Source organism: Micrasema longulum, unplaced genomic scaffold, assembly GCF_059751315.1.
Source record: "Micrasema longulum isolate JH-2025_06_02 unplaced genomic scaffold, ASM5975131v1 h1tg000570l, whole genome shotgun sequence".
NCBI classification, from domain to species: Eukaryota; Metazoa; Arthropoda; class Insecta; order Trichoptera; family Brachycentridae; genus Micrasema; species Micrasema longulum.
In genome coordinates, this window is record NW_028277766.1 from 369,285 (window position 1) to 389,604 (window position 20,320).

Below are 20,320 nucleotides of genomic sequence, written 5' to 3' on the forward strand. Positions count from 1 at the left end.
TGCGGCAACCAATATTTCACGGAACGTTATGACTAAATTGTATTTTTAAATAAAATGTTTTTTCATTTTTCATACAGTTTTTTAATTAGAATAAATACGTTTTTGAGGGTTGGATCACTAGACTTGCACATAGACGCACCTAAAACATTAATCCATAGACATTTTGACACTTGACACATGTTTATCGATGGTTGTTGATGGTTAGCCATGTGCTGATTTGAAAATTCACATGGTTGTGTTATTTTTTGTCATGTGATGATTGTAGATGTTAATAAAATGTCTATCGACGGCCACGAATTCGTATTAAATGGCATTTGTATGTTAGAAAGTGAAGCTCAGACGGATACTCTAATTTCTAAATTATGTCGAGAGTTAAAAGTAGGTTTTTTAGATTGTAAAAATGAACTTTTTTTTACTTCTCATTTCAGATGTGTATTACTTTAAAACTTGTTTAATTTCAGGAAAAACTTACCAAATACCCAGAATGTGTTGAAGAAGTAATATATTCAATTTCAGAATATTTATTCCATCGAGACTATACCATAATCATAGCCAAATGTTTTCCCAAAATTCTTCTTCAGATGTTAAGTCACATACTTCCCTTGAAAGCAGAAGAACGCATGGAAAAAAGTATTGAAAATAATAGTCGAATAACTCACCTAGAGAACTGTCTTATTTTAGGAAAACTAATAGTTTTCCATCCAGATGTACTGCAGTAAGTTTTTGCAAATTGATAAAAAAAAAACTCCACATCTTTTAAATATGACTTATAATTAAAATCAATTAATACTGCCTTTATAACACAGAATTGGTAAACTAAGCTTTAAGACGTGATGCTCTTTTATTTTTGTTTAAACATAATAAATAAATTTTACATTATTTTGTAATCATTCAAAGATGTATTGAATGAGTTGATAATTACTCATATTCATTGCCATACCGAATCTTTCTCGGTATACGACGATAATTTTGGCTTAAATCATAAAATCATTTTCATTTAACGGGAATTTAAAACATCCATTGGAAATGTTTGTTAAATTTTAAACAGTTAGTATTTTTCTCATATATATAAGTAATAGTTTAGTTGCACAATTAAATATTTAAAATCTTGCATTTTTAATATTATTTATTTATTAAATACAATATATTATATTATTATTCCAATCAGAGAACCCCCTGGTGTTGTCACATTATTACACAAATAAAGCTGAAGCTTCAAAAGGGCCATTTTTTATATTTCTTCCAGTACAAATTTTATCTACTTATACGGGGCCAATTGCTAGCCCAGTAATTTAGTCCCCGTAACGTAAAACTGCAAGAACGGATATTCAAATAAACATTTAAATCAAAAAGTTTAAAACTTGAATTGAACATGTCGAAAGATGTGTTGACCTTTTGACTTATTACCCCGAGAAGATAATTTTCTCTGTATTTGCATTATTACTACAATATTTACACCTCAATTTCTTTTTTAAAATGAGTTATGAGAATATTTTTCATTTTCTTTAAATTTATTATTAGATTTTCGATTATAATTCAGGAATATTTTTATTTGTTGACAAAATTAAAATGACTCCGAGAATATATTTATAAATGCCAATAATTTAATTATTTTTTACATTGCGAATGTAATTAAGTTGTATCCTAAATAATAAAACATATGTCTTTTATTATTATCGTCATCATGGATTACTTATGTAGTGCCAAATTTATGATTATTGATTTCAATTTGTATTATGCATAACTAATATAGCGTATTCAAGATCCTAATTTACCAAGGCCCTAAGAGCCATGAAACCAAGCATGTTGCCTGCTAGTTGAAAATTAGTCTAAAACGTTTTGTCAGCAGGTTTTTTTGATGAGGTCTCTGATACAATTTTGAAAACAGGAACTCTTTTAAATATAATATGTTACATAGGTAATGTCAAATAAAAATAACACTGTTAATATTTTTAAAAAAATGTTATTCCTGTTACTATTTTTTATTTTGTCTGTGTTTGTGCGGGTGAAGAATACAGTACGATGAATAAAATAGAACCAGAATTTAAACTCAATGGCTATATCGAGGCTTTACTGACAGAACGCATTAAGTAATTAAAACAAGTTCCGGGATAAAGCTTTTTTATTCTTTCAATGCATTTTTTCTCCCATCATTTTCTTTTATTAAATTAATTTTAAAGCTTTAAAAGAGTAATCTTTATTCTAGGCATAGTATAAAATTTAAAATCAACTTTTTTCACCCATATATAAAAATATTTGAAATATATCGAGGCTATACTATACTATACATTAAGTCAACAGTTTTTATCTGTAGTCTGTGGTCTTTATGCATTCTGTCAGTAAAACCTTGATATACTATTACAACTAAATACAATTTTTTATATAAATTGAATATGTATATTTATATAATGTTTCCCATTTTTTATCCATAGATATAAACATAATTGTAAAATTCTGTTCTAAATGAAAATTTGAACATTGTTCTGGATTTGTGATAATATCCTATTATGTTGCCGTTGGAATGAATGAACTCAATAGAATTTATGCGTTTTAGGTTTACTCTGCAGTATTTCAAGAATAATCCATCGCCATTTGAATATTTGGATGATTTTGAACATGTCCCAAAGAGGAAGAAGTTGTTCCATACATCCTTTGAAAACAGAGTTCAAGATATTGAAATTGTCGAGTGTTGTTTTAATTTTCTATCTGTTGCCCCCGATTTATTCAGGCAGAAGTGGAAATGGTCATCCTTTGTAGAAAAGTTCATTGTCAATAATGATCCTAGCGTCAAATGGTAAGTTCCTTTTTACTATCATCCTCTTGATGATAAAAGTTATTTGTAATTTAATAATAATTTAAAGTTTATATTTGAAGCACTAACTTTGTGGTTATTCATTATAATAAAATAAATAAAACAACTTTGTTTTTAACCACTAATTTTTATTTACGGTTGGTGAAAAATAAAAATTAGTGGTTAAAAACAAAGTTGTTTTATTTATTTTATTTTAATAATAATTTATTGGTTCTTAGCACTGATATATAAGTACACATAGACATGCCCTGAGCCCTCAAAAATGATGACACTTAACTCATGCCCAAACTCATAGTCATGCCCAGCACGTATTTAGCTGTTCTCCGACCTCCAGCCAGGCGTGGCATTTAGAATTAAAACCAGAACGCCTGCTTGTGTCATGAAATTGTGTAAAAAACTTTTAAATTAACATTGTTATGCATTCTAAATGTTATAATCGATGTGCCATCATTACTGGGACAGGTAAAATTCTATATTCCGATTCGTAGGTTCAGAAACAATTGATCAATCTGTTCATCGATCAGCATAGAACAAACTATGGCCTTAATTCTCCAATGACCCGTCTTTGTCATATTGCTAACTAAAGACGAGATCTGGAATTTTTTGGTTTAAGTTTGCAATGATTTAAATCAGCATTAAACAAATAGTCCAGATCTTGTCTTGATGTCCCTTATGTTTGTCGATGCTTCTTTGATTCTTTTTAAATGTTTTCAACTATTCTTATATTGTAATATTCATCCCTATAAATTGTATAAATGGACAATGTCCGTAAACAAATAAATAAATAAGGATTGTGTAACTTTTCATTGGTAAATATTTGTTCATGAGTGATTAACAAAGCTTAAAACAATTAATACTCAAATAGAAATATTACTTTTTGTAAACATCAACCTACGCCTAGCAGTGCAATTGTGGAACTCTTCTTAGTTACAGGGCTGCACTGATAGAAATATGTTTTTAAGATATAGCAAACATGAGTCAATAATTTTTTTGCATTCCCCTAAATCCAGTGAAAATAAATATATGGGTTGAAATTATAAGGAATTTAGGGGAATAATTTGATTGGGATCCACCAAAAACGAATGTTGATTGTTAACGTTGAAATAAAAACTTTTTTAAATGGCAAAAATGAGTATTTTTCATTTTTTGGTAGCATATACTGTAACTTACTTCTGTGAGAAGTGAGAAAATGTCGGGCAAGTCTATGTATTATTATTTCAATGGTTGGTAGCTTCACAGTATCTCATTTAAAAAAAAAACATTAGGTGTTTATGTGATAAATTAGATTCAAATACTTAAAAAACATTTAGAAATTAAATGCACTGAACGATAGACCTTGTATAAATTAATGCTAATTTATTTGTACAGATGCACATTTAACCCTGTTTATAATTGTGATTGACCTTAAATATTTTATGTTAACAACATGTTTTTATGTTATGGATTTCAAAAATTTACCAATCAAATAAGATATTGGACCTCCGATAAAATAGAGCCATAACTTTAAAGATTTTAAGTTATGTATACAGTATAAATTACAAAAGAACTCTAATCTTCTAAAACTAGACATAATTCTAGCTTTACGTTATGACTACTTGATGGCTTTATCACTTAAGACTTATTTGAATGCGGCTATTCTCAATGTGTCATATTTAAACTTTTTTCTTTATGACGTATTACAACATTTTTGTAGACGAATCTAAATATATATGATACATTAGCATTGCTTTGGAGCATATGTGAGCAACTTCCATCCTGCGGCCGGATCTGGCTTGTGGGATGTTTTGATACGCCCCGCGGAAATGTGGAGTTTTTATCAAACCAAAATTTATTAAAAACTGGAAACATCGAACATATGTGTGATTTATTGAAGTTTTTTCATTAACTGACATACAACGAGCATGTAGATAATACGGTAAATAAACCACTGAAATTACTTGGCTTAATAAACGGAATATCCTCTGATTTTATTAATGTCCGCACTATCAAAACTCTTTATTGCTCAACTGTTCACCCTCTTCTAGAATATGCCTCCGTGGTCTGGTCTCCATTCTATATGAATCACATAAATCACATTGAATCAGTCCAATATCACTGGCTTCAAAAAGTTTGGACTAGAGAGAGGTAACTATTCATATGCTGATATAGAGTCAATTAAAAAAAATTCTTGTCTACAAAAACGTAGAGCTAATATTGACTCCATATATATGTTTGGGATACTAAATGGTCTAATCGATGTGCCATCATTGCTGGGACAGGTAAAATTCCATATTCCAGCTCGTATGTTGAGAAACAATAAAGTACTGCTCATCGATCAGCATAGAACAAACTATGGCCTTAATTCTCCTTTGTCATATTGTTAACTCAAGACAAGATCTGGACTTTTTTGGCTTAAGTTTACAACGATTTAAACGAGCACTAAATAAATATTCCAGATCTTGTCTCGAGGTCCCTTATGTTTTTCAATGCTTCTTTTCTTTTTTAAAAAAATGTTTTTAACCATTCTTATATTGTAATATTAAAACCCTATAAATTGTATAAATGGACAATGTCCATTAATAAATAAATAAACTACTGGATGGCTTTATCACATAACACTTATTTGAATGTGGCCATTCTCAATGTGCCCATTCAATCCATTTTTTTTAAGAAACAAAAATCCCCGAGCTCATAAAAACACGTCTAACCTTAGCTGCTGCCACAGACAAAGTAAGCAATGAATACAGCTGAAAATTTTAGCATACTTCAGGGGCATGTATGCCAACATAACGAAATTGACAATCGGACTCTCCAAACCTACGAAATTTAAAAACTACCGTTATTTTCTGAACACACCTCGTATGTGTGATATATTGAATTTTCCTTTCATTGTATCTTGAAAAACATTATTAAAAACTGCTAATTCAATACTAATTAATTATAATGATTTTCTATGACTATTTTTATCTATTTATAATAAATGTAATTCTTCTTTTTAGGTTAACTTGCCAGTGCATTGCGATACTCTCAGGATTGTCTGAAGCGAAATTTCACAGATTAGAGGAAAATGTGCTTGGTAGTTCTGAGGAAGCGACAAATCACATGTTGAAATATGCTACTGCAAAGAGCTGCGCATACAATACAAATATACAGAATGAAGATTTTGCCAAACAACATTTCGAATACCGAACCAAGAATGAAAATGTCGTTAATGTGTCTGGTATTTTGTTACCAGTTTATGATGTCCAGAAAAAAGAAGATGGACAGCTGGTTCTTGTGAAGTCCACACAGGATAATTTACGGAGCCTCGCTCTTGGGGTGGCTACAGGTAATAAACTGAAGACTTGCAATGTTAGAAAAATAATATAGGGTAATTCCTGTCGGTAGAAAAAAAAATAAGGGGTGAAAAAACAAAATTGTTTTATTATTATTATTAAGAAAATTCCAACTTTGCCAATAATTCAATAGAATACATAATTTTTTTGCAAATACTTCATATAATAATAAACTTTTACATGTTAAAATAACAATAAAAAACGGATAAATTAAGCACAAAATATTAGAGATAAAATATACAAAATAAAATGGAAATACTCTTTTTATAAAATTACATTTGTTTAATTTACATGTTTTCATATAGTTTTGTAATATTTTTTTTATAAAACAGTAAAAATTTAATCTTATATAAAACGTTAAACTGGGCACGGGACACCCCAAACACAAAAATTAAAAATACAATTAACTGTAAAAGGATAAATAAATAATTAAAGGCTTCCATTTCTTATGCATGGAATATTTAGAAAAGATAATATTATGTTCAATTAATTTGTATGAATAATTTTAGGCAAGGCTACATGCTTGGTAGGTCCTGTGGGATGTGGTAAAACTGCTTTAGTTGAACATTTAGCCGCGATCACGGGACGGAGTAAAGATTGGTTAAGGAAAGTTCAACTCGGTGATCAAACTGATTCCCGAACACTTCTCGGTACTTACCGATGTACCGACGTTCCAGGGGAATTTGTCTGGCAACCGGGTGTTCTTACACAGGTACAAGGATATGGATTTATTTATATTATCAATGTTATATGTTTTACTTATATGATAAGAACTTTGTTTTTGTAGGCTGTTCAACAAGGACAATGGCTTTTGTTAGAAGATATTGATTGTGCGGCTATCGATGTGGCTTCTGTTTTAAGTTCTTTACTCGAGAGAAATGTTTTGTCTGTTCCTGGATATAGAGACGCTTTGTCCGTGGCACCTGGATTTCAATTATTTGTAACGCAAAGGTACCTAATTATTTCTCCAATATGTGACCTGTGTTAATATAAAATGATGTTAAAATAAATAAACTACTGAATTATGTATTATTGCAGGACAATAAACACTGTTAGTGGACAACAGAAGCAAAATTCTAATGCCAGTGCTTTGCTGCAGAAACATTGGGCACAAATCAATGTAGAGCCGTTGTCAAGATTAGAACTTGTCAATATAATAGAAACAGTTTTTCCCAAACTAAAAACAATTGCTTCACGAATGGTCAATGTCTTTATGCTTTTTTCGGTCGGAAGTCATCAATCTTCCCTCCATAACATTGAAAATGAAGAAAATTACGCCCCTTTATTAAATGCAACGATTTCCGAATCATCCGATATTTTGTCTTTAAGAAGTGGTCGTCTTACATCAACCAGAGATTTGATAAAATGGTGTTCCAGGGCAGTCATCAATTTTGATGTGTCTAGTCACGGTTCCGCTCTTAAAGTATTACAGGATGCGATTGACATCTTTGCTTGTTCTGTCCCTGCAAGAGAAGCGAGGATTCCACTTGCCAAAGCAATAGGAGCGTATTTGGGAATCGTGGAAACGAAAGCGGAATATTATTGCAACACTTACAAGCCAACTGTAAGCCTGCAACCTACGGCCATGCACATTGGAAGAGCAGTTGTACCTAGGAAGGAAATTCCTATTTCATCTATAAGCCTCCAGGGCAAGAAAGTTACATTTTCTTTCACTCGACCATCTACTTGCTTACTGGAAAGAATAGCTTGTTGCGTAAACTCAAATGAACCTGTTTTGCTTGTTGGTGAAACAGGCACAGGTAAAACATCCTCTGTACAATATCTTGCAAAAGAAACTGGTAATAAACTGATTGTTATAAATATGAATCAACAATCTGACTCTGCCGATCTGCTTGGTGGATACAAGCCTGTGGATTTAAAATATATAATGGCGCCGATACGAGAAGAATTTGAATTGCTATTCCGAAGTTATTACGATGTTACAAAAAATGCTAAATTTCTAGAGTACATTGCTGTAACTTTTGAATCTAATGATTGGAAAACGTTACTTATTTTGATGAAGAAAAGTCAACAAGCAGCTATGAAAAGATTGTGCAATACGAATGTAGAACAGATGATAAAATCGGGAAAAGCAAACGCCACAGATCCCAAAACAGAACATGAAAAAACAAACTTACTCCGAAAATGGCTGACTTTTGGATACAAACTCTCCAAGCTAGATTTACAAATAAAAGCACAAACTACTCTAGCTTTTTCTTTTATTGAAGGATCTTTGGTGAGAGCTTTAAGAAAGGGCTACTGGGTTCTTCTCGATGAGATTAATCTAGCATCAGCAGAGACTTTGGAATGTTTATCAGGACTTTTGGAAGGCGGGGACAGCTCAATCAGCCTTCTGGAGCGTGGGGATGATAAAGCTGTAGATAGACACAAGGATTTTACTTTATTTGCTTGTATGAACCCAGCCACGGATGTTGGCAAACGCGATTTGCCAGCTGGATTAAGAAACAGGTTTACAGAGTTCTTTGTTGACGAATTAACAGATAAAAATGATCTATTGCTTTTAGTAGGGGATTACCTAAAAGATTTATCAGTGCCACAAGCTGTACAAGAATCGATATATAAATTTTATATGAATATAAGGAAGGAGGCCAAGGTTAATCTCATGGATGGTACTGGTCAATCACCTCACTTCTCCTTGAGAACTCTGTGTCGCGCATTATCAGCTGCTCCATCAGCCCAGTGTGGTACAGTCACTAGATCTCTCTATGAAACGGCTTGTCTTAGTTTTCTCACACAATTGGATAGTTCATCCCATTCCAAAGTGCAATCTCAAATAGCAAAAGCTGTTCTCGGAAATAAAAATTTAAAAAGTGTTCTAAATCAACCTATTCCAGAACCAAAAACAAGTAAAAACCAGAAATTCATCCAATTTGAAGGATTCTGGGTAGGACAAGGTATGCTCGAACCGACAGTACCGAATGACTATGTTCTAACATCTTCCGTTAGAAAAAACCTTAAAGATTTGGTAAGAATCGTATCATTGGCAAAACTTCCAATACTGCTTCAGGGTGATACTTCAGTAGGAAAAACATCTCTCATTAGGTACATTGCTCAAGTTTCTGGGAATCACTGTGTAAGAATAAATAATCACCAACACACTGATCTACAAGAGTACGTGGGATCATACGCCACTGATTCTAATGGTAAACTGGTATTTAGGGAAGGTGTTCTCGTAGAAGCCATGCGAAAAGGACATTGGATCATTCTCGATGAGTTAAATCTGGCACCTAGTGATGTGTTAGAGGCACTTAACAGGGTACTGGATGACAATAGAGAATTATTCATTCCAGAGACGCAACAAGTTGTGAAGGCTGATCCTAATTTCATGTTGTTTGCGACTCAAAATCCTCCAGGAATTTATGGAGGCAGAAAACTACTTTCTAGAGCTTTCAGAAACCGATTTGTTGAATTGCATTTTGATGAAATACCAAGATCAGAATTAGAAACTATACTGCACCAAAGATGTCATATGCCTCCTTCTTATTGTAAGAAAGTGATTGCAGTAATGGCGGAGCTTCAGGCTAGACGCCGAGGATCGGCCGCTGTTCAGGGAAAGGAAGGTTTTATTACTCTTCGAGATCTTTTTAGGTGGGGGCAGAGGTATAAGGCAGCAGCAGATTCCAATACCGCTACTGGTAAATATTACGATTGGGATCAGCATATAGCTGATGAGGGATATCTCGTTCTGGCTGGCAGAGTGAGACAGTTAGAAGAGAGGTACATAATTAGAGAAGTTTTACAAAAGCATATAAAACGCGATGTCGACCCTGAACATTTATTCTCTCTTTCGGAAAAAACATCTTCCGTCACTCGGGATATCTTGGAAAAAATATTAAACACCGAGATTGAAGAATTTAGCCATGTAGTTTGGACTTTTAATATGAGGCGATTAGCAGTGCTGATAGCGAAGTCGTTTGTTTTTACCGAACCAGTACTGTTAGTAGGAGAAACTGGATGTGGCAAGACTACAGTTTGTCAGGTATTGGCAGCTTTAAATAAATGTGACTTGCTTTCTGTCAACTGCCACATGCATACTGAAGGAGCTGACTTTCTCGGAGGCCTAAGGCCAGTACGGCACCACAATGATGACGGGAAGCTTTTTGAATGGGTTGACGGACCACTTATAGACGCAATGAAAACAGGTCAAATGTTTTTAGCTGATGAAATATCTCTCGCTGATGACAGTGTTTTAGAAAGACTTAATTCCCTTCTTGAGCCAGAGAGGCAATTATTGCTTGCTGAAAAAGGGTTAGATGTAGCAAACAATTCATCCTGTATTATTACAGCTACTGAAGGCTTCCATTTTATTGCTACCATGAATCCCGGAGGTGACTATGGAAAAAAAGAGCTATCACCCGCCTTGAGAAATCGATTCACTGAAATCTGGTGCGATCACATCAGCCAACGGAATGATTTACTTGCAGTTTTAGAACGAAGTGTTCAACCTGGAATATTACTCGAGACTTCTGCGGATGGTTCTTCCGGAGTTGGAAATAATATCTTAGATTTTATTTATTGGTTCAAATCAACAAAAGTAGGCGACAGATTTCCATGCAGCATCAGAGACTTGTTGTCGTGGGTACATTTTATCAATGTTGCTGTGAAAAAAAGCAACCTCGACGTAGGAGAAGCATTTGTCCACGGAGCTAGTCTCATATTCTTGGATTGTTTTGGTACCGGGATATCTGGAGCTGAAACCTTAGAATCCTTAAATGAAATAAAAATAAGAGCCATTAACTTTTTACTGAATCAAATTATTGGAAAAACCTCCGGTAAATCAAACAGCCTTAGAAAACTTTTAATCGATAAAAATGTTAAGTTGGTGGCCAAAATGGTTGATGGGAAATTTGGTATCGATCCATTTTTCATTTCTTGCGGTTTGTCTTCTGAAATGAATACTGCACTCAGTTTGGGTGGACACGGTAATGGGAATGGCGAAAGGAGTTCTATCAGCTTGGCCAGTGATCCGGTAAACTTTAGTTTTACCGCCCCAACTACAGGCGTTAATACAATGCGACTTCTTAGGGGACTGCAACTGAACAAAGCTATCTTATTGGAAGGGAGTCCCGGTGTTGGCAAAACTAGTTTAGTAACTGCGTTGGCGAAGGCTTCTGGCCACAAGATACTTCGAATCAATTTGAGTGACCAAACGGTTAGTATGCTGAAACAATATATTATTTATTTATTGTGCAGATAATTGGTAGAATTCCATATTTAATTTGGTAATGTATCCAAAATAAAACAAGTTTATTGGATTGTAATTCTACTTTATTTTTTATAAAATATACAAAGGGTATATTGTGACGCGTTTCGTCTTGTTAGGACATTTTCAAACAAACTAACTTAAATATTTACAAAGTTTCCTTATATACTAAAAATAATTGCTATTTTATGTTTGTGGATTTCTATACAAGCCAAGCCAAACCAATGTACAATTTCAACAATAATTTTCAAAATAAACCTGTATAAATGAAATCAATATTTTTATAATTATTACATTAATTTTAAAGTCATACCCTTACAAATGTTTCTAAATAATGGAAGGTTTTTCCCCAATATAACCAAAATATTCCTCTAATATACTCAGTATACCCTAATTGAATTTTAATTACTCTACTTATTTTGGCTTGTATAGAAATCCACAAACATAAAATAGCAATTATTTTTAGTATATAAGGAAACTTTGTAAATATTTAAGTTAGTTTGTTTGAAAATGTCCTAACAAGACGAAATGCGTCACAATATACCCTTTGTATATTTTATAAAAAATAAAGTAGAATTACAATCCAATAAACTTGTTTTATTTTGGATACATTACCAAATTAAATATATTATTTTACTTTTTGTCATTATTTCTTCAGTAGTATTATACTAAGATTATTGTGTTAGAAATAAATTATTATTCTCTCATCAATCTGAAATTATAATGCATATTTTTTACAGGATATTAGTGATTTGTTTGGAGCTGACTTGCCTACTCCTGAAGGCACATTTGCTTGGCAAGAAGGTGCCTTCTTAACCGCTCTTCAGAAAGGGGATTGGATTTTGTTGGATGAGCTAAATCTCGCCCCGCAACCTGTTTTGGAAGGTTTGAATGCTTGCCTCGACCACAGAGGAGAAATATTCATCCCAGAACTGGGTAGAACGTTCAAAGTTCAAAAGGAGACTAGAATATTTGCCTGTCAAAATCCGCTGCGACAAGGGGGCTCAAGAAGAGGCTTACCCAAATCATTCCTGAACAGATTTACCCAAGTTTACGTAGACACGCTTTTGGCTGAAGATCTACTTTTCATTACTACATCTCAGTATCCATTGATACCTTCGGAAGTGTTAGAAAAGATGATTAAAATGAACTCACAAATATTACACGAAACGGCAGATTTGCTCTTATGGGGCTATAGAGGCAGCCCATGGGAGTTAAATTTAAGAGACATACAACGCTGGTGCGATGGAATCATGAGAGATATGGGTAGTGAATTCAAAACAGAATTGTTACACCCGGGAAAATTCGCCCAGCTTCTATACATCAATAGAATGAGAACCGCTTTCGATAAAGAGCGCGTCAAATCAATTTACGAAGATTTTTTCTGCCCGCAATATCCATTAAGCAACGAGAATCCAATATTTTATATAACCGAGAAAAATATTCATGTTGGCGATGTTACAATTTCGAGAAATCAATGTGGCGTTAGTAAAACCACGAATCAAGATTTGCTCATTCTACGAAATCAGCTTCCTGTTTTAAAATCGCTAATTCAGTGCATCAATATGAATTGGTTAGCCATACTGGTAAGTACAATTTTAACATACATATCTGAATCATTAAAAAATATAAAGTCCCCAGTAAAGAAGAATCTTCTATCATTTGTTTGATGTGATTAGGACATTGTGGTATGACACCCCACCTTGATAGATCAAAATTATTTGACTCTCCGATGTGTGAATGTCTTCTAGGTGAGAAGGATCTTAAAAACATATCCAAATACTCCTCCTTCCCTACCAAAATGCAAATCTTACTTGATTATCCTAAACTTCTATTAGAATTCTTCCAAATAAATACATCATAATGAAACTAATGTTAGCAAATGTGAGACAAGGATATTGGTTTATTCATTACTATGTTACTTATCGGTTCTCAATTTTAGGTTGGGCCTACATCCACAGGTAAGAATAGTTGTGTTCAAGTGCTGGCTCAGTTAATCGGAAAGGATCTCAATATTTTGCCCGTTGTCTCAGCGATGGATACTTCAGATTTGTTAGGCGGATTCGAACAAGTGAGTTGAGATATTGATTCAAATCTCTAAAAATTTCAAGTGAAATGATTTCGATGTGTAATTTTTGTGTATCCTTTTCTAGGCGGATTACAATCGGCAACTTGAAGATATATCTGGAAAGATAGAAAATATTGTGATGACAACGCACCAAAACCTTTTGCTAGAAAGGAAATTCAAAAGGGCAATAGAAATTTTACATCAGTGGGAGAATTTCAAATTTATGCACTTTACTGGTAAGAACATACAAGGATTTTTCACATTGCTTTATACATTGCAACATTCTTGTTTACACTGCAATTTTTAAAATGACAAATTGACTTTGTAATAAATGTTATACATACGAATTTTTTTTAAATAGGTGATTGATAATGCATATGTAAGAAAACACAAAAAAAAGATAGAATAAACAAATAAAATATACGGATGTGTTTTTTTTATGTGCCATACTACCGCTATGGACATTTTATCAAAATTTTCGCAGCTTACCAATTTAAAAACTCACCCCTCGCTACTGGTATTTAGTCAGATTGGTGAAATGGTAGGTGTTCAGATCTCGGTCCCGTTATGCAATTTCAAATTCACTGGTTTGGTAGAGTGTGCTCCATTTAAAATGAACTCTCGCGGTATATTTAACTCGAAACTGGCAAAAATGCTGATTTACAACTTTGGCATTGGCACGCCGATATGTACCATACAACCCAAATTCGGCTATAGTGGCATATAAGTCCTTATCTGGACTGTCAATATGGTTTTGTGTTTGGTTTTCGGAAGGTATGTTTTTACATTGTGTAATATTATTTTATAAACTAGGTTCTCCATTGGAGCACACAATGGAAGCTGAAACCAAATTATTTGCCAGAAAAGAGCAACAACTTCAGAAAGTATTAAGTATACTGCTCGTCCTCAATATGAACGATGATAGCTTGAAAATCACCATCGATTCTCTTTCCTTCAAATTACAAAGTCTCAAAGAATCGGTCTCCAAGGAGGGCAGTATAAATGCTGGTGGAAAGTTCGAGTGGGTTGATTCATTGCTCGTCAAGGTATTTATAGAATTTATTTTGTATTTACTTGTAGGATTTCGTCGGTTGATGGGGGGAACTCTTACACCGATGTTGATGTTTCCCATTGCATGTTGAATAAAATACAGAATTTGGTTATGGAGGGCATGAGTAACGGCGATAACTGAATTGAACTGTACTGAACTACACGATGTTACCACGCCCCGTGGTCCTTCTGTAGGTCGTGTTCTTTTGTTCTTGATGTCTGTGGCGGGGATTAAGTTGATGCAATGGATTTTTTACCTGATTTCATTATTAAGTTTCAATGTCCTGTCTGTAATGTTAGTTTTGTACTATATCGGTAGTCTGATGGACGAAGAGACCATCTGTATTAAAAAAAAATTAAAAGAGCTGAAATAAGACTTTGATTATACTTAATACACAATTAAAACATTTTTGTGGATTGTTCAGTTTTCAATAATCAACTACCTTTTTCAATAATGGCGTCATTTGTTATTGTATTCACTGAAATATTTATTGAAACTGTTGAAAAGTAAGAAATCAAAAAAATCGCAGATAGTCCCTTCTGCCATATGACTACCGATATAATGTATCGTGTTATGAACAGAAAATGCTAAGTTGCTTTCTTCAGTCGACGCTCTGTATTTCAGGTAAAATAATTTGGTACCCACATACTAAAATCAATAACCAAGAATGTATTTATTGCACACAGAACTGTACCTATCATTTCCTGTGTCCAGACAAAATTAAGAATACAGTTCTGTATGTGAAATAGAACCATAACGTTGTACCTATGTATGTTTATGATTTGATGGCTTATCATCACCATTTCCCTATCCGCACACAGTGGTGCATATCTGGATCATTTTTGTTACTTCTGTGACAATGCAGTGCCTTATGCACCACTTGGGTGTGGATAGGGGATGATGATAGTGCCTTCTGCTATCTGCTTGATGAGATTTGTTATCAATTTTATCATTCTCATTCCTAAATTTTGAATAGCACATATTATCTTCCCTTAGCTAACAAAATTGCATAAGTCATTTTTGTTATTTTTACAGGACGGCAATAACAACTGCTTATTTGATCAAATCGAAGATGAATTGTAATTAAGTTGAGCTTTTTCAATAAAATAAGCAGTTGCAGAGACAATGTATATATTTTATTTAGTATTTGTACGTGTTAATATTGTATTTTTAGTGTTTATTGAATGGCAGCTGGCTTCTGGTAGACAATGTCAACTTGTGTTCCTCTGCGGTTTTGGATCGTCTCAATGGGCTACTGGAACCTAACGGTGTGCTAAGTATACCAGAAAGAGGGGGGTCAGTTAATGAAATCAAACCTCACCCAGATTTTAGGATGTTCTTTACAATGGATCCGAAAAATGGAGAAATATCTAGGTATGTTATTATATTGTGTTTTTTTAAAGATAATTGACCGATGTGACATTTAGGCAATCACAATGTCATAGAATTAAGAATAGTCCAGAAACCGCATACGCACATCAAACAGAAGGCGACTCAACTACTCATAAATGAGCAGGTTTACGTTTTGCCCCATTAGTTTCTTTGTAGACGTTGCTCAGTACGCAACTCCTGATTTGAATTAAACTATGCCGTGTTGTGTCCCTTTAAAGTGTAGAAATACTGCTAGGATCTTAAAAAAACAGGATGGCATCACATTTCATGTGTAATTAACAAACGAATGTTTAAGTAGCAAATGAATTACTTAAAAATTGAATTATTTTTCCTTCTGTCAGATTGTCGAAGAAACAAAATGTAAATTTCGTTAGTGTTGCCCTGGTAGAATTTTTTTTTGCACTACTTTGCTCATTTAATAAAAGAACTAATGAAAATTAGACCTTGGATTAAACAACCCCGTGGGGGACATTTGAACGACATTATCTTTAAAACATCAAATATCATTTAGCATGATATAAAAATATCCTTTTTGTGTCAAATAAAATTTGTTTTATATTTTATGTTCAAAGTTCATGAATTCAATTACTCTTATTAAATGACCCTTTATTTATCTAATCTGTTGTGTCGATCAATGTTTCCGCATGCACAGTAAAATTTTAGAGAAATTAACAGATTGCTTTTTTTTTTACCTTACATTTGTGTTATGATTATTTTTTTTTCCCATCAAGCAACATTACCCGGCGACTTAATGTATGCGCGCGGCGAAAGTGTGTCTAAGTGGGGGAATTATTGCACACAGTCCGATGTATTCAAATATGATTCTACGCTCCTTCTGGACTATTCTTAATTCTATGCACGATGTATTTATTATCGAATTTCAATTTAGAACATATAATATTTTTGAAAATTTAAAATACTTTGTTTTGTCAATTCAGGGTTATTTAACAACTAAACATACATAATATATAAAAGAAACAGTGGCCAAATTAGTGGGTGTCGCTAAGGGTGGGAATGAGGTAATTGTGTTTAATGTAGAGTTAGACTTAAAGGAAGAATATTAAAAATAGGGCTTCGACTTAAGTTTATTTATTATATGTAAATTTAATTTGACGGCTCTTTTTATTTCTAAAATTTTCAAATCATTAAGTTTACTAATTTTATAACTTAGATGCAATTATAAGTAAAATCTAATGTACGCTATGTTTTTTCTAAATAGCAATAACAATTTTAAAAAAATTTACTTTTGTGTTTTTTATTTTTACATTTGTATACTCGTATATATTAATTGTGTAATCCATAATGTATTTATCCATGTAAAAGCTCTATGGGCATTTAAAAATAAATAAATTTGTAAAGTCCCGTAATATTTTACTGCAAAAATTCGATCAACGGGACCACAATCGACATTTTGCAGATTCAATCCCCAAATAGAATTGTCATACTATAAACATCAGCCGATCATTCCTAATTCACAGTTTTCTTGGATTTAACCTAATCAATGCAATATTCTTTCAGAGCTATGCGAAATCGCGGCGTAGAAATATATATTGTCGGTCCTGAAGAAACTCTAAATATTTCACTCACAGAAATAGTTCCCGCATTAGATATGTCAGCGATGCTTTCTTCTACCGGACTTCCGGACAGATATCACCAATTGTTTGTTGCCGCTCATGAAAAAATGTGCTCCTTCATTCAAAGTAATTACTTTTACAAATTCTTGTTTATTGTTTTGGTATTTCCTCTGCGGAATAACATGATTAAATTTATGGCAAATAATTCAAATATTGTGTGTTAAGATCGCACATAAATAGTAATATTGTGTATAAAATTAATCCCAATAAATATAAAACCATACCCTGTACCTTACCCAGTCCTCTTATACTGCCCTTATAAGCAAAAAGGCAGGTACGTATTTGCAAAAGTCATATTTTGAGAAATGACACTTTTGAGTGTTGATTAACTTTATGTAAATTTTTGTTTATGAAAGGTATACCCCTTAAATATCTTTCCCGTGTATTGGAAAATTTAGTTAATAATTATATCTGATAATAGATCTCTACTATTGTGAATCCAACATATGTATAATTTAAAAATAAATAAACTCTGTGTGTTCTTAATAATTATTTATTTAAATTAATCATTTGCTATTAATTTTATTATTTTTTATCTATTTTTTTTAGTAACGGCAATATCAAAGTAATTGTGTTCTTTATTTAAATTTGTATTTTGTTTTAGGCTATGAGAAGCCTTCCCAGTGCCACCTTCTTCAAACCGCATTCCTTACAAATCAACAAATTTTAAGAGGGGAACATGTGATAACCGCAATTATTAAAAGCTTCTCTGATGTTTACATCAAATCTCGGACTCTAGCTGATTTCTTAGGATCACAACAAGCGATAGCGGAGTTTAAGAATAAAATGTTTAATGTTCTCGAGGATTTGATAAATAACGCAGTTACAAATTATGCACCTGACAGGAATCAAAGCCTCTTAGGATCGCATACATTATTTTCTGCAAAGTTGCAAATTCATTCTTCATTAGAAATAGTGAAAAATCAAAGCGCATTTTTAATTATGTCCGCTAAAAATCATATAGATGTAGGTGGACAACGAATGAAAATGTCATTGCTTCTATACTACTTTTATCATCTCGGTAGTAAACACGATCTAAATCTGCGTTTTGAATATATCGCCTCTTTTCTGTCCAGTAAGGATTGCCATCTACAAGAAAAGGAGAGATCTTGGTTATTAACGTTGAATGCTTTAATGTTCAAAACCGTGTTAAATAATCTCAATAATATGGATGAAATTGAGTACCCATGGGACTCTAGATTTTTACCCGAAATTGAGAATGTCTGTAATGCTGAAAGTCGCTCGAATAAATTAGCTATTTGCTTATATTATTTAACGATAAAGGGTATTCAAGAATTAAATGTTAACAGCTCTAGTTCGATGACCGCCTTAGATTATTCCATGAAAATTTCTACCGGAAGTCTCTCGGACTTTTCAAATATACCCATATTAAAGCACTGTTCAGAATTCATAACCATATTAGATGACACCATCGTTCAAATGCTTTCCAGCGAAGAAGTGCAACTAAATAACCGAGACTGGTGTGATATGGTTTTGTTGTTCAACTGGCGGAACAGATTTTACAGAGTCTGTAATGAGCCCCTACTGAAAACGACTATAAAGAATTCTAAAAAGAGCATGTCTTTAAGAGAAGACATTGTAACAAATATGAATATCCATTATAAATGGCTTTCTAAATTCTTAATTGACAAACTCAATACAGTCGGTGGTAATAATAATATACTGATAGATTTGTGCGAACTTATGACCATAATAGACAAAGGAATAATGACACATCACTCTCCATTGAGGCCGATTAGTAAACACATCAAGAAGTATTTAGGACAACCGACACCTTTCCCTAGTGAAAAAGTTTATAATTCTTGCATACTTCGTGATACTGTCATTGAAAATACAAACATCTTAACTTCCCATAAACAAAAACTGAGCGAGAAGGATGTTCGAGATATTATTAATGGCACTCATATGGCAGCCAAAAATACTTTTAAAAATATGGAAGACGCTTTTGATTTTCCTAGCGAAAATTTAGTTCCAATAATAGAAGAAATATCTTCTAACAAACGAGACTCGGACAACAATATCTCTAACAATTCTGATACTAAGGATGATGAAGAATCAAAACCCGATAAGTTAGATGTTGGTATCTTCAGTTACCAAGTCCAATTATGGCCCATTAAGGAATACTTTATTGTTAAAGTAGCTAATATTTACAAAGTGCGGCTATTCACACAGCTGTTAAAACGCACAAAAGCATTGGCTGAAATCGAAGACAAGACAGAAGAAGATGGCCAAATATCTTCCATTTCAATTAATTTAATTAAGTATTTATCGGAGATAGTCCACGTAGCACCCCTTCTCCCTATCAAACTCCACAGTTTGTTATCAGATTTGACTCTTCTTCAAAATGAGACTGAAAATCCAGAGAAATTTAACCGGTAAGTACTATGTTTATTTGCAAACAATTTCAACTCTACAACATATCGTACGAATATGCTCATATCATCTTATAAGTTCGATTCTTCCACTTAAATTTTTCTGTACACACATTTTGTAGCTTGGCGGAAAATTCAGCAGAGCTGTGGGATATAATGACGTCATATCTGGACATGTCTGCAGCCACAAATTCTCAAAGGTGGCTGGAGTGGTCTGTTAATGATTTGATGCCTGCAAATAATTCAATATTTGAAGAGCAAAAGGAAAAAATTGAAACTCTTCCCATTGACTTTCCTCACGTCACTTATACTACTGTGAAATTGGTTTTACAGAGTGATTTATGCAGTCAGAAAAATAAAGGTACTTATTTGATTTGCTACTCTTTATTTCTAAAAATTAAAACAATATTTACTTACATATTGTTTTGTTTT

The 20,320-nt window shown here is 33.0% G+C and overlaps 1 protein-coding gene across 2 annotated transcripts in view; it reads left to right on the forward strand.

Moving 5' to 3' along the window:
* The first annotated feature begins 154 nt into the window (after window positions 1-154).
* The window catches only part of LOC148280547 (midasin), a 46,779-nt gene continuing 26,613 nt past the window's right edge, over window positions 155-20,320 (forward strand). For both annotated transcript variants that reach the window (XM_088228202.1, XM_088228203.1), the window contains exons 1-15: window positions 155-378; window positions 462-715; window positions 2,555-2,794; window positions 5,791-6,119; window positions 6,636-6,838; window positions 6,914-7,077; window positions 7,165-11,299; window positions 12,091-12,936; window positions 13,293-13,421; window positions 13,504-13,654; window positions 14,232-14,464; window positions 15,644-15,843; window positions 17,380-17,561; window positions 18,100-19,891; window positions 20,011-20,249. In XM_088228202.1, coding sequence (XP_088084328.1) covers window positions 256-378; window positions 462-715; window positions 2,555-2,794; window positions 5,791-6,119; window positions 6,636-6,838; window positions 6,914-7,077; window positions 7,165-11,299; window positions 12,091-12,936; window positions 13,293-13,421; window positions 13,504-13,654; window positions 14,232-14,464; window positions 15,644-15,843; window positions 17,380-17,561; window positions 18,100-19,891; window positions 20,011-20,249 — 9,220 coding nt within the window. In that variant the 5' untranslated portion in view covers window positions 155-255. The remainder of the gene's footprint in view (window positions 379-461; window positions 716-2,554; window positions 2,795-5,790; window positions 6,120-6,635; window positions 6,839-6,913; window positions 7,078-7,164; window positions 11,300-12,090; window positions 12,937-13,292; window positions 13,422-13,503; window positions 13,655-14,231; window positions 14,465-15,643; window positions 15,844-17,379; window positions 17,562-18,099; window positions 19,892-20,010; window positions 20,250-20,320) is intronic.